Source organism: Marmota flaviventris, chromosome 10, assembly GCF_047511675.1.
Source record: "Marmota flaviventris isolate mMarFla1 chromosome 10, mMarFla1.hap1, whole genome shotgun sequence".
Lineage (NCBI taxonomy): Eukaryota > Metazoa > Chordata > Mammalia > Rodentia > Sciuridae > Marmota > Marmota flaviventris.
This window is the reverse complement of record NC_092507.1, coordinates 23,192,857-23,204,956: the sequence shown is the minus strand read 5'-3', so window position 1 is coordinate 23,204,956 and position 12,100 is coordinate 23,192,857. Positions and strand designations below refer to the sequence as shown.

Sequence of the window (12,100 nt, the reverse complement as noted above, 5' to 3'; positions counted from 1 at the left end):
GCTCGAGGGACCAGGCTGCCGCAGTCTTGGGCGGGAAGTAACTGGAGGAAAAGATGGGTCACAGCCACTCAGTCATTCCACAAACCGAAATGGCTCTTATACCAGGGCAGCCCGCTTGGGGACCAGGACCCACTGTACTGCCCTCAGGAGGCACAGTGGGGGAGGCAGGTGGACACCCCGATGAGTGGAACATGAAGTCGAGGGCAGACGGCTGCTCTGTGGCAGGAAGGGGTGTCTGATCCATGCCTGTGGATTTGGGGTGGCTTGGGGAGGATGTACAGCAGATGGCCTCTGTCAATAGTCCCCCACAGGACAGTACCTAGTAGGCGACTGCTTGAATGAGGGAACCTGGAATTGACAGAAATAGGAGTGGGCCTGGGAGGTGGCATGGAAGGGCATCTGGACTGGGGAGCAGCAGAGTGCGGCGCCTGGCGGTCCACACGTGTTCTCACCATCTGAGGAGCAGTGGGGACGCTGGAGCTGTCTGGGCACAGGGTAAAGACACTGGTGCCGCACAGTGGTTGGCAGGTCCTGAGAGTCAGGCAGAGGTCGGGGTGTATTTTGAGGGCACTGGGAGCCTGGGGAGGTGGGGGGCTAAGAGGGCGCCTAGGCAGGCTGAGCTTGACCCAGGAGGAGGGAAGGCGAGAGCCCCCTGCCTTGGTGGCTTAGAGAAGATGATCTGCAGAGACAGAGGTCCCAGCACTGTGGGGCTGGGCCCCCCTTGCCCGTTGGGCCCTGGTGCCAGCTCTGCTGATTGGTGGGCTGGCTGCCCCTACAGGCAGGGCTGAGTCAGCGTCTGAAAGGTGGTTCCCACGGTCTCCATATTCCTGGGGGCCAAAGGCCATGCCATCCCTCTCCGGCCTCCCAGTGGGTCACTGCCCAGGGCACTGACGATCAGGACTGAAAGGAGACTAAGATGTCCACTCCACCCACCCGACCAACCAGCCAGGGCTCAGGCAGTCCTTTCTGCCCTCTGGCTAAGTCCCATCCCAACGCTGGCCAGGCATTCCACCCTGGAGGGTCGAGATACTGTAGTCATCCATACTTTGGTTTTATTTTAAAACAGTGAAAAGAAAAATAAATATCTTTGAAAAACAAGAATACAGGAGTGGGGTGGGGTAGTGGGGCTGGAGATTGGCGGTGTCCTGGCTTCCGTGGTCTGGGCTGGAGTGCCAGGGGCCCAGGGTCTACAGGCCCCCTCCTGCCGCGCCAGGCCCTGCCTCATCCCCGCTGGGAGGTCTGGGGGCTCGCCAGCCTCGCCTGCCCGGGCTCCCAGGCCGGGCGCTGCGTCAGCAGATCAGGCTCCGCGCGGGGATTAGCACCAGGCGCCCGCCTGCGCCAGGGGCCGCCCGAGGGCGAGCTGGGGGCTCTTCTGCCGGCCGCCCCATGGGGACCCCAGGGCCGGGCCTGGCTTAGTGCCCGAAACTTCAGTGATGACCCATGTCCTCCATGCCCACGCGGCCCCAGACGCCCAGCACGAAGCTCTCGATGTCACATTCGTTGGCGCCTCGCACGATACGAAAGTGGCCCCTCTCACCCCAGGAGGGGCCCCATGAGTTGGCCGCGGTCTGGGAATAAGAAGTGCGGTGAGGAGGGGAGGGGAGAGGGCGAAGAGGGAGCAGGGGAGAGGCAGCAGTCGGGGGGCGGCGGGACTCACCCAGTATTTGAGCGTCCTTCCGTCTGGCAGCCGCTCCTCTCCCCACCTGGCAGAGAGGGGAAGGGCAAGGGCGCTGATTGGCCCTCTCTCGGGGGCGGGAACCCTTTTTGCTTTTTGAGCAACACTCTTAGGACTTGGGGACTCTCTGTCCCTCTCTGCATCCCCTCAGCCCCGTCCCCCATCTCTGAGTCTGTGTGCCCATGCTCAGTGTGGGGGAGACACCAAGGGTATAGGGGAAGGGGGAGACAAAAGAAGCAAACGTGGATCTGGTCCTCCAGGGCCCCACATGGTGGGACCTCACATATCTGCCTGTCTTCCCTTGCAGCCAAAGAGGGGTACCTACCAGGGACTGGAGGAAAAGACCTGGAGGGTGTGGGCACCGTAGAGGCCCCAGACTCCCTGCAAACACACTCCTTTAGTGGACCTTTCATTGAGTACTGAAATGGGTGATCCCACCTTCTCCTGTGGTATCAGAGGGGGAAACTGAGGTCTGGGGGAGTGACCTGCCCTGATTCCTGTGCCTGCCAGAGCTGGGACAGGTGCTGAGGTGAGAGAAGCTGAGCAACTCTTGAAACCTTGTCTGTCGTTTTGTCCCCAGGGCTATTTTATCACTGTCTAAGGAAGGAATGGTTTCTAGAGCTCTTAAAAGCTCCCCACTCTCCCTGTGACTCAGAGCAAGCGCCTCCTCTTCCTGAGCCTCGTTTTCCTCCTTTTGAAGCACGGGAAGCAGTCCTGACTTGGTAGAGGTCACAAGGACTCAAAGCAGGTCCCCAGTGCAAGCCCTGCTGCCCCCAGTCTCCCTCTGCCCACGAATCTCTCACCCTGTGATCTTGACCGAGTGGGTCCCGTGTCGGCGATACTGCTCGGGTCTGCTCAGGCTCACGGGCGTGTGGCTGTAGATACCACCCTGGTACAGGAAGAAGTCCTCGTGAACCTCCATGAGCGCTGTGGGCAGAGATCAAGGGAGGCCCCACTTAGTCCTCCAGTGTAGGACCTGCTGCTGTTCCATGTGCCCAGACACCGGGACCTCACCCTGCAAGACTCCATCCGGGGCCTGCCTGTGAGGAGGGGACAAGCCTCACGCCTGGCCTCACTGCACTTGCTGCTCAGTGCCGTAGAGACCTCCTGGGCCACCGTACCTAGCCTCGAGCAGACACCAGCTTCTGGAGCCAGGGCAGAGAACACTCACCTTGGACGGGGCCATTCTCCATCAGTTCCTTCATGATCTCCTGCTCCTGGAGGGAGGAGATGGGGCAGGAGAGCCCCCATCAAGAGTGAGACTCTGGCCTCTGGTCACCCCCCAGCTCTCCTGCCTCTGCCCCCTCACCCGTGTGCAGACTTACATTGGAGCCCAGGCGGTAGGCAGGAGTGACCTGGTAGATGTCATTGGCATGGACATGGCTATTGGGGCAGCGGGCAGTGGCCTGGCGCTTACCCCGACCCATGGCCCGGCTGTGCATCATGCAGGGGGGCGCAGGACCAGCCTCATCCCGCTCACGACCCGAGAACGGATAGCAGTGGTCAGACACAACCCTGGGAGACAGCAGAAGGGAACAGGGTCAGTGATGTGGTGCGCATGGCCCAGGCCCTGCCCACAGGTGCCTTGCCCACTCCCCCGCCAGCCCCTCGCTGCATACCCTCGACGTCGGAGGAACCACCAGGCACCGTCCAGATGCCCACCGCGGCAGCCTTGCTGGTGGTGGGTGTCACAGGACAGCAGGTTCTGGGGCGACAAGACTGGCGTCATGTGTCCCAGAGAATGGATTGAGACCCGATCAGAGGCCACAGCTGGGGGAAGCAGAGGGGCCGTCAGGGCCAGGCCCTGGCTCGCCTTCCCCAGGGCTAGCCCTGCCCTCAGACTCACCCGCCGTGGAGAAGGCCCAGGAGCCTGCGCAGTTGCCCTGGTCCAGCGGCTCGTGGATCAGATTGGGCCACTTCTCGGAGGCCTCGAAGGCCGCGGGCAGCACCTCCCCTGGGTTTAGCACCGTCTGCAAGGCAAAGGTGGCCCTGTCTGCTGCCTGCCCTGGCGTGGCCTGTCCCTCAGGAGCACTGTGGTGTTGGAGGACCACCAAGAATCCGGGGCCTTCCTTCCGCAGTTGGAGCCAGGGCCTCCTGTGGCATGAGACTCCAGCCGCCTCCACCTCCAAGGAGAGTGGAAGAACCAGGCGCCATTAGCGCCTCCGTGCCGCTTTACAGGTGAGGTGCCGAGGCCGGACCGGGGATGTGGCCCCACCGGGGTCGCCCACTTTCCATTGCCCACCCCTGCCCTTTCCTTCTGCCCCTTCTGATCTACCACACCCGCCTTCCTGCAGGGCCTTGGCCTCCAAGCCCCAGAGGGCAGGGGAGGGAAGAAGCAGCGGCGTCCCGTGACCAGGCAGGCGGCCAAGACAAACAGCACCAGGCAGAAAATAACCAGAGGCCCGCAGAAGTAAGGCAGGGGTGGTAGGGGCTGGTCACCCCAGCCTTGGGCCAAGGTCTCTCTGCAGGAAGGGCCAGCCCCTGTATCTCCCCTGCCTGCTGCTGATGGACCGACCCTCCGGGTGTGCTCCAGCCCAGCCCTGCTGCTTTCTCCCTCCCCCAGAGGGTCCCACTGGTGGGAAGGAGAAACCCCCTCCTCCCTAGGGGTTCTGCTGAGTCCGCATTTGTTCCAAGAATTGCTGCTCTCTGGCCAGAGCTGGAAGAGCGTCAGTCCTTCCTTTCCTAAAATACCAAGGTGACCTCCTGGCCGCTGGGGCCCTGGCCCAGCTCTGTTGGATCCAACAACATTTTTCCCAGGCTGAGGAGGCAGGAGGGACCAAGCTGGGACCACACAGCTCAGCTCTGAGCCCAGCACCTCTCGCGCAGCACATCTGGTTATAAGCAGGCAACAAAGGCCCAGAGAGGGCAGTGATCTACCTAGGGACACACAGCCTGATAATAGGGGACAAGTCTGAGCCCTTGTAGGAGCTTGCAGATTGCAGATTGGCACTGCAGGCAAGGGTGGACTTACATAGATCTCGTTCATGTTCATGACAGAGGAAGATGGGCGGATGGTGCCCAGGCGGTAGCGAATGCCCTCATCCAGCGTCATGCCCCAGAAGGCACTGTGGTTCCCAGCCTGCCACCTGAAGGAGAGGGGACGGAGGGACTCAGAGGCCTCCCCTCACGTTGAGGGGAGGGGTGCCTACTGGCCAGAGGGGTGCCGTGTGCCCGCCTCGGTGTGCATCTCGGCGGAGCACCGGTACCTGCCGGGGGACGTGCAGGCTCCTACCCGTAGTTGCCCTGGTTGATGGCGTTGATCGCGTCCAGGTCCACCAGGCACGGCTCCTGGTCACACTCCCACTGCCCCTTCTCCTGGCAGGTGCTGACAAGGACAGGAGGGAAGGAGAGTGAGTGGGGAGCTGGGGACTCTGCAGGGACGCGGCCTCCGGGTCAACGTGGGCCTGGGATTCGGTACCGGCCACCGTGGGAGAACCCTCAGACACTCCCACCCGGCCTGGTGGCTTCGGTGCCAACTTCGAGTTCACAGTTCTCAAGTTTGTGGCCACTGCCCAGCTCACTGCCTGATCTCCAGAGCCACGGGCCTCACTGCCACTCCACACCCAGTGGGCACCTGCCAGCAGCCCAGACTAACATTCCACAACCCAAATCCTGACCTTACTTGTCACAGCGCCCAGCTCACCCTTCCCGGGAGTCCTTGACGCCCTCCCGCCTGGGATCCAGCCATGGGCCAATCCTCCGTCTACCTTGAACACACACCGGATTCCAAACCACCTGTCCAGCAGCCCCCGCCCCCCGCTCTCCCCGGGATTACCACTCGGCCTCATTGTTCCTTAACCTGCCCTGTTACCCGACGTCCCCCCCGGGATATTTTTAACACAGCCACAGAGCCATCCTGCTAAACCTAACTCATGCCGTGCCTCTGCCCAAACCCTCCATTGGCTTCACATCACAGAACACGAGCCAAAGTCCTCAGGTGACGACAAGGCCTGCACCATCTGTCCCCTTGTCCCTTCTCTGACCCCCTCCCTCCAAGGCTCCAGCGAGGCTGAATGCTCACACAGCACCCACTCCTGCCTCAGGGCCTTTGAGCTGCCCTTCCTCCCACCTCCCCATGGCCCACTCTCATTTTCCCCAAATCTTCAGTCAAATGTCTCCTTCTCAGGGAAGCCTCCTCTGGCCACCCTATCTTTTTTTTTTTTTGTCTGGGGGAGGTACTAGGGCTTGAACTCAGGGGCACTCAGCCACTGAGCCACATCCCCAGCCCGATTTCAAATTGTATTTAGAGACAGGGTCTCACTGAGTTGCTTAGAGCCTCGCTTTTGCTGAGGCTGGCTTTGAACTCGCGATCCTCCTGCCTCAGCCTCTCCAGCTGCTGGGATTACAGGTGTGCACCATTGGGCCCAACCTGGTCACCCTACCTTACAATTCAGCATCCTCCATACTTCCTGTCCCTCTTCCCTGTCTTTCTGTTTACCTTGGCAGGTCACCAACCCTGACACCCTACAGCTGACATGGTTTGTACCCATTTCCTAAGACCCTTGGGGGCAGGTATTGGTTGGCATCTTCAGAGACTAGGAAAATTAAACCCAGCTCATAGCGGGCACCCAATAAATACTTGTTGAGTGACCGAGAGACGGAGGCGGTACAGTGAGGGGGCTAAGAGTGAGCAGATTCTGGGGTTCCAATCCTGGGTTCCAATCCTCACCGCCTCCTTGTGTGAATTTAGGAAAGTTATTTAAACTCTCTCCCTCAGGGTCCTGTCTGTAAAGCAGGATAATAATAGTCTACTTTCCAGGGATTAAGTAACAGATCGTAAAGTACTTAGCCCAGGGCTGGCCCGCCTAGGTGCTCGGAATTGTTCTGGACTATGATTGTTCTCACAGGAACCCCAGCCCCCCTCCTCCTGGGCTTCAGACTCACATCCAGCTGACCTCCTGACACCTCGGGATGAGCAAAGGCATCTCGGATTTAAAATAGCCAAATGGCCTTCCCCCGGCCGCTCCTCCCAGGATCCTCAGCTCAGAACACAGCACCCAGCTGCTCAGATCCAAAGGCTGCAGGGTCAGCCGTGTCCCTCGCAGTCCCCGTCAGCAGGCTCTGGGGATGGCACCCAGGGGACCCTCGCCCCTCCGCTGCTGCCAACCTGCTCCAGGCCCTCCTCACCGCTCACCTGGGCCTGGACAAGGGCTTCCTGGCCAAGTCCCTGCCTCGCTGTCCCCGCCCCGTCTCCCACCTGCTCTGAAGCAGAGGCCTGTGAGCAGAGTGAGCCAGACCGTGGGCTCTCCAGGAGGCTTCCTGTGACACTCGGGACACCCGGGGCTCCTCGGCCCAGCTGGGAGGCCGTGGAACGTGGCTGACCTCCTAGAGCCACTCCTAGCTCCCAGCCTTCCCACAAGCACGTCCCCTCCCTGGGCCAGGGCTGCTGGTCTGTCTCCTACCCACTCCTTGGGGTCAGTAGAAATGTCCCTTCCTCAGAGCGCCTTCCTCCTTCCCTCTGACCCTACACAAGGATCCCCGTCATCCTCTCTTTCCCCCTAACACCTGGAGCAGCTTGTATTTTTATATATATTTGTGGGTTTTTTCCATGTCCTTCACCATTAGCCTAGAAGCTCCTGTGGGACAAGGACTGTTGGGTCACTTTCTGGCTGCGCCTAGTGGGCCCAGCATGGTGCCTGTGGCGCAGTAGGTCTGTGGGGACGTGGTGTGGACTGAGGGTGGGCTGCTGTGCACTCGGTGATGCTGTTCCGAGCTCCTAACTCTGCTGATACAAGATGCTGCTCCTTCCAAGCCAGCCCGAGGCACCCGCCTCCAATGTCACCTTATAAGGAGCCTCAAGGGGAGCCAAGCCCCAGTATGGCTGGATCTCCAGGCCAGAGCCGAGTGGGTGGCGCTCAGAGCTCAGAGCGCTGGAGGTGTCCATGGGGGCAGGGCGGCCCTTGTCCTCTGTCCCCTCTGCGCAGCGGGCAGCAGCCGCTGGGCTCTCTGGCAGCTCCCCCCCCCAGGTGCGGGCAGCCTGCAGGGCGCCCACTGCCCGTGTGAGGTGCTGGGAACGTACCACCTGAGCAGTCCTGAGGGGCCGGCAGGGGTCTGTCAGCGCTCTCCTGTCCTGCCTCCTGCGCCCCAGGGCTGCCCAAGCAGGTCTAGACAGGGCTGATGGCAGCAGGTCCCAACATTCCAGAGGGGACCTGGGACAAGGGAGAGTGTTAACCCCCTCGGTGTCCACCCCACCAGGACCCGCAGAGTCCTGGGGCCTGCCTCCCGCTTCTGAGCACACCCCAGAGTGCTGCACCCCCTGTGACCCAGGCACCCCTCACCCCGGGAGGCCATGGAAACAGCTTATGTGCAGCGCATTCCAAAAAGTCTCCTTCTCCCTGGGGCCTCCCAGACCCAGGCAGAGGCCAGGGCGGAGCCAGTGCCCCGTCTCCCCTCTCCAGGGTGGCCTTCACTTCCCAGGACCCTTCCCACTTCCCGCTAGGGACCCCTCCTCCTCCTCCGGGGTGGTGGGCAGCGGGAGCGGAGGGCCACATTCCGGGGACGGCCCCGTGCAGCTGGCTGGCTGCCTGCCCGCCCAGCCATCCCTGACCCCGTCCGCCCAGGGCAGCGGATGCTGCAGTCAGAGGTTTCCTTCCTGGCGTCCCCGTCCCCTCCTCGGACTCTCCCAGGACAGCAAGAACGTTGGGAGGGGCGGTGGCCCAGCCCAAGCCAGGAGGGCGGGAAGGACTGGGGGTGGCACCTGGGCCCGGCCACTATGGCCGACTGCTCCTGGGAGTGTGTTGGAATGCCAGGGTGAGAGCTGGCAGGGGCGGTCACGGCTGAAATGCCCACGTTACAGATGAGCAGCTGAGGCTCGGAGAGGGGAGAGGATCTGTCCCCAGGACCTGGGGACAGGGATAGGGTTTTAACCAAGTCTGTTGGCCACGAGGCTCATGAGCCCAGCCCCTCCAGGTCCCACTCACTCACCAGCGGTTACAGTTGTCCCAGTAGGTCCCAAAGACTGGATAGATGCGCCCCCCGTGCTCGCATCCTGGAGGACGGAAAGAGAGGGGAAGTGGAAACAGAGAACGCTGAGGTGGCCACGTCCCCAGAGGGTAGGTGCCCTCGACGCCCTCCCCCAGGTCACCTCTCACATACACACATGCCGACCCCAACTCCCCCGGAAACTAAAGCCAAACTATAACTCAGACATCCCCTGCCCGTTGCTGTGGCCCACGCCTGAAATCCCAGCAATTCAGGAGGCTGAGGCAGGAGGATGGCAAGTTCAAGGCCAGCCTGGGCAACTTAGTGAAACTCTGTCTCAAAATTAAAAATTTAAAAAAGGCCGGGGATGTAGCTCAGTGGCAGAGCACCCCTGGGTTCAAAACCCAGTGCCCCAGGGATCGGGGGAAAGACATCTCCCGGGGCACACACCAACTTCTACATGGGAAGTTATTCAATGACTCCAACGCGAATCCCTCTTGCTTCACTTGGAGGCCAGCCACAACATTCCTGGGATCCTTTGCCATTTAAATAAGTTGGGGCATAGAATTGGGGTGGGGATGGTGAGGCCCAGAGAAGGCAAGCAATGCCCTTAAGATAACACAGCACTTTGGGATAGCAACCCCGGTGTGCAGCCTCCTTGCTCAGAGCCCCCACGGCCCCGCACCCTGAGTGCATGGAAAAGGACGTGATGAAAGCCGAAGGTTGAAGGCAGAAAGAGATCTGACCCACCTCCCAGGTATGACCTATCTCAGAGGTATGGAATCCTGAGCAAAGGCAGAGTTGGCTGAGGTGACCCTGGCCAACCCCTGTGTGCTCTATCGGCCTAAGGGTGAGTCAGCGGGGCGGGCCAGCACCTTCCCCAGTTGGACAGGACTGGGAGAAAGGACTGGAGGCTGTCTTCCCTTGGGGGGGGGGCAGCTTCTCTTTCAGTCTTACTAGAGAGAGTCAAGTTAGACCACAAGAGGGACTTCCCTCCTGTGGGAAGGGTCTCTTTCCCAGACACTGAAAAGCCTCCCCTAGAAATGTCCAGGCACCAGCCTTACTCCTGCGGCTTGCTGAGCCTGGGGCTGACAAGGTGACTGCCCTCTTGGTCGTCTTGGTGCCCACCTTGGATGGGAGGGAAGGGGGGCGGCACGCCGAGGCAGAAGTCCCAGAAGTCAGGGCAGCAGTCGGAGACGGTGCGGTTGCAGAAGAGGTCACAGTAACAAGTGGCGCCCAGGTAGGGCAGGGCACAGTCGTCAGCGCGGCCACGGCAGCACATGTCCTGCTCCTGGCAGTACCGGCCGCCCGCGTCCCGGATGCCCCGCAGGTGGAGACCCGGGGCCAGCTCCCGGCGCCAGCGACCCCGCCGGGCGCCCAGGGCTCCCTGGCCAGCCAGCAGCAGCAACAGCAGCAGCCCCGAGGGACAGCGCCACATGGTGCCTCCTGGGCCGGAGAGGGCAGAGGGCAGGGTCAGAGGCGGTGGCATCAGAGGCCCCTGACACACCAAGGGTCACCCCCACCCCGCTTCCTGGAGTTGCGAAACCAAGGAGGTGCGGCAGGTGGGGACCCTGGCTGCTAAGTCCCCAGGCAGGACCCGCAGGGCAGGGGAACCAAGGCTTTGTGACTTGGCTTATGCTGGGGAGGGACCTGGACATGGAGTGGAGCCCCTGCCTGACCTGCACAGGGACCTCCGAGGACCAGGAAACGGGGTGGTGGCATTCTTGGGGCCCCCATGCGGCTCTCATCCTGCGCGCCCAGGTCCTGTCTCCTGCACCAGGTCCCTCGGCCCCTCCCTGTCCCTGACCTGGGTCCTGACTCCGAGCCTTCCCAACCCCTCCCCACTCCCCGCGGTGTCCCCGGTCCCTCCCCACTGTGCCTCTCTCTGGCACCGTCTGGCCCCTCCGCCTGCCCGTCCCTCTCTCAGCTCCTTCTCGGTCTGCACCCTCTGCCCTCTGAGCAGAGGAGCTCCCTACCTGGTGAGGGGTGTGGGCTGGGCCCGGGCTGCCCTCCGCCTCCTGGCTCCGCGCTGCCGGACACAAAGTCAAGTGAGGAGCACGGGGCGGGACCGCCTTTTGTACCGCCCCACGGCCGGCCGTGCCCTCCTGGGCCGCCCGGCTGTGGGAGGGAGGAGCCAGCTCGTTTGCACCTGGAGCAGACCACAACTCAGGGCTTGCAACGCAGGGAGGGGACAGGCCCAAGGACAAGGAGCTTGAGGTTATCCTCCTTAGATTTTGACAAGTGGAAGTCATTCCTTTTGGAGGTAGAACTGTAAATCAAGCAGAAAGGATTGCGGTCTGACATTAAGAAGGACTTACCATGGGGCCGAGGAGCTTTCCTAGAGAGCGGGAGATGGGGCCAACTGAGCTCAGACTTAAGAGTGCCAGGGACAAAATCTCCCAGCTCCCCCTCTGGCCTTGCACACCCCGGGTCACGGTGACCTGGGCTGGGGGCGGCCCCAAGCTGCCTGGGCAACAGGAATGATTGGAATCCTCCGGAGCAGGATTGAGGAACCTGCAGACACCCCGGCGCTCATCCCAGGAGGCAGGGACAGGACTGGCCCCTCCACACCCTGCAGCAGTGCTGGTGCTGTCCTTCCCTCTGCTGGGCCCGCCCTGAACACAACTGTTCCCTCCGTCAGACCCACATCCTACTGGGCACCTGTTCCCCTGGGAGGGCCCAAGGCAAGAGCAGCCAGCTGGGGGCCCCCTACCGAGCACCCCACTTCCTGCCTGAGGCCCCAAACAATGAGGCCTCTGTCCCCCAGGCCTGCTGTCACCTTTTACCTCCCGTTGCGCAATCCCCCCTCCCCGAGGGTGGGGCCCAGGCGGGGGCTCTGCAAGCAGGGGGGAGGGGACACTACACTTGGGCAGGTCCCTGCCACAGCCTTGCTCTCGGAGAAGCCCTGGGAATTCCCTGCGCCTCTGCCCACCGCCTGCCCCTCCCCCAGCCAGGGCATCCTCAGCCAGCTGGCCCCTGGCAGAGGCCGAGGGACCAGGACAACGGGCGCTTGTGGCTGGGCCACCCCCTGCTATGGGACAGTGGGGGTGAGTCACCAAGGGGTCCTGCCCTGGCGGTGGGGGCAGTGTCCAGTCCCACACAGGCACTCGCATACTCTGAGCGGCCCCTGCTCCCTGAGGGACTTGGGAAAACACTGAGCAACCAAGGCTCAGGGCAGATTTGCTTGAGGCCACGCAGCCAGAACAGAGGCTCCTACCTTCTAGCCAACCCCTCTTCCGGGTCACCTAAGTCACCCCTGCACGTCTCCTCCTGGTTGGGAAGTCCTTCTTCCTATATAACCTCCATTCATCTTACTGTAAGGCAGATGGGTCCCTTGGAATTGGCAGAGGTCATGTCCTCTGGGTGGAGACAGAGGCTGCCTTCAGAAGTCACCGGGGCACCTGCTTTCACAGACGGGCTCGGGCTCCATGGCTCTGGGCTTGGGACTGGCTCAGGGGCCCCAGCCTGTCTGTTGCCCCAGATCACTGTGGGTGCTGCCCTCGG

At 62.0% G+C, this 12,100-nt stretch overlaps 1 protein-coding gene across 2 annotated transcripts; it reads right to left on the bottom strand.

Annotated features, from left to right (window-relative positions):
- Nucleotides 1-1,030: 1,030 nt before the first annotated feature.
- On the bottom strand, nucleotides 1,031-10,666 carry Tinagl1 (tubulointerstitial nephritis antigen like 1). Of its 2 annotated transcripts, none has more exons than XM_027937574.2 (12): nucleotides 10,573-10,666; nucleotides 9,725-10,042; nucleotides 8,600-8,663; nucleotides 4,908-5,000; nucleotides 4,647-4,761; nucleotides 3,522-3,645; nucleotides 3,295-3,445; nucleotides 3,001-3,190; nucleotides 2,847-2,892; nucleotides 2,479-2,602; nucleotides 1,658-1,703; nucleotides 1,031-1,568 (listed from the first exon to the last, which is right to left on the bottom strand). In XM_027937574.2, the coding sequence occupies exons 2-12, from the start codon at nucleotides 10,032-10,034 to the stop codon at nucleotides 1,428-1,430; spliced, it is 1,404 nt and encodes a 467-aa protein (XP_027793375.2). In that variant the 5' UTR covers nucleotides 10,035-10,042; nucleotides 10,573-10,666; the 3' UTR covers nucleotides 1,031-1,427. The 2 variants fall into 2 exon arrangements, with proteins under 2 accessions (XP_027793375.2, XP_071473683.1); XM_071617582.1 differs by lacking the exon at nucleotides 10,573-10,666 and adding an exon at nucleotides 10,276-10,398.
- Nucleotides 10,667-12,100: the final 1,434 nt, after the last annotated feature.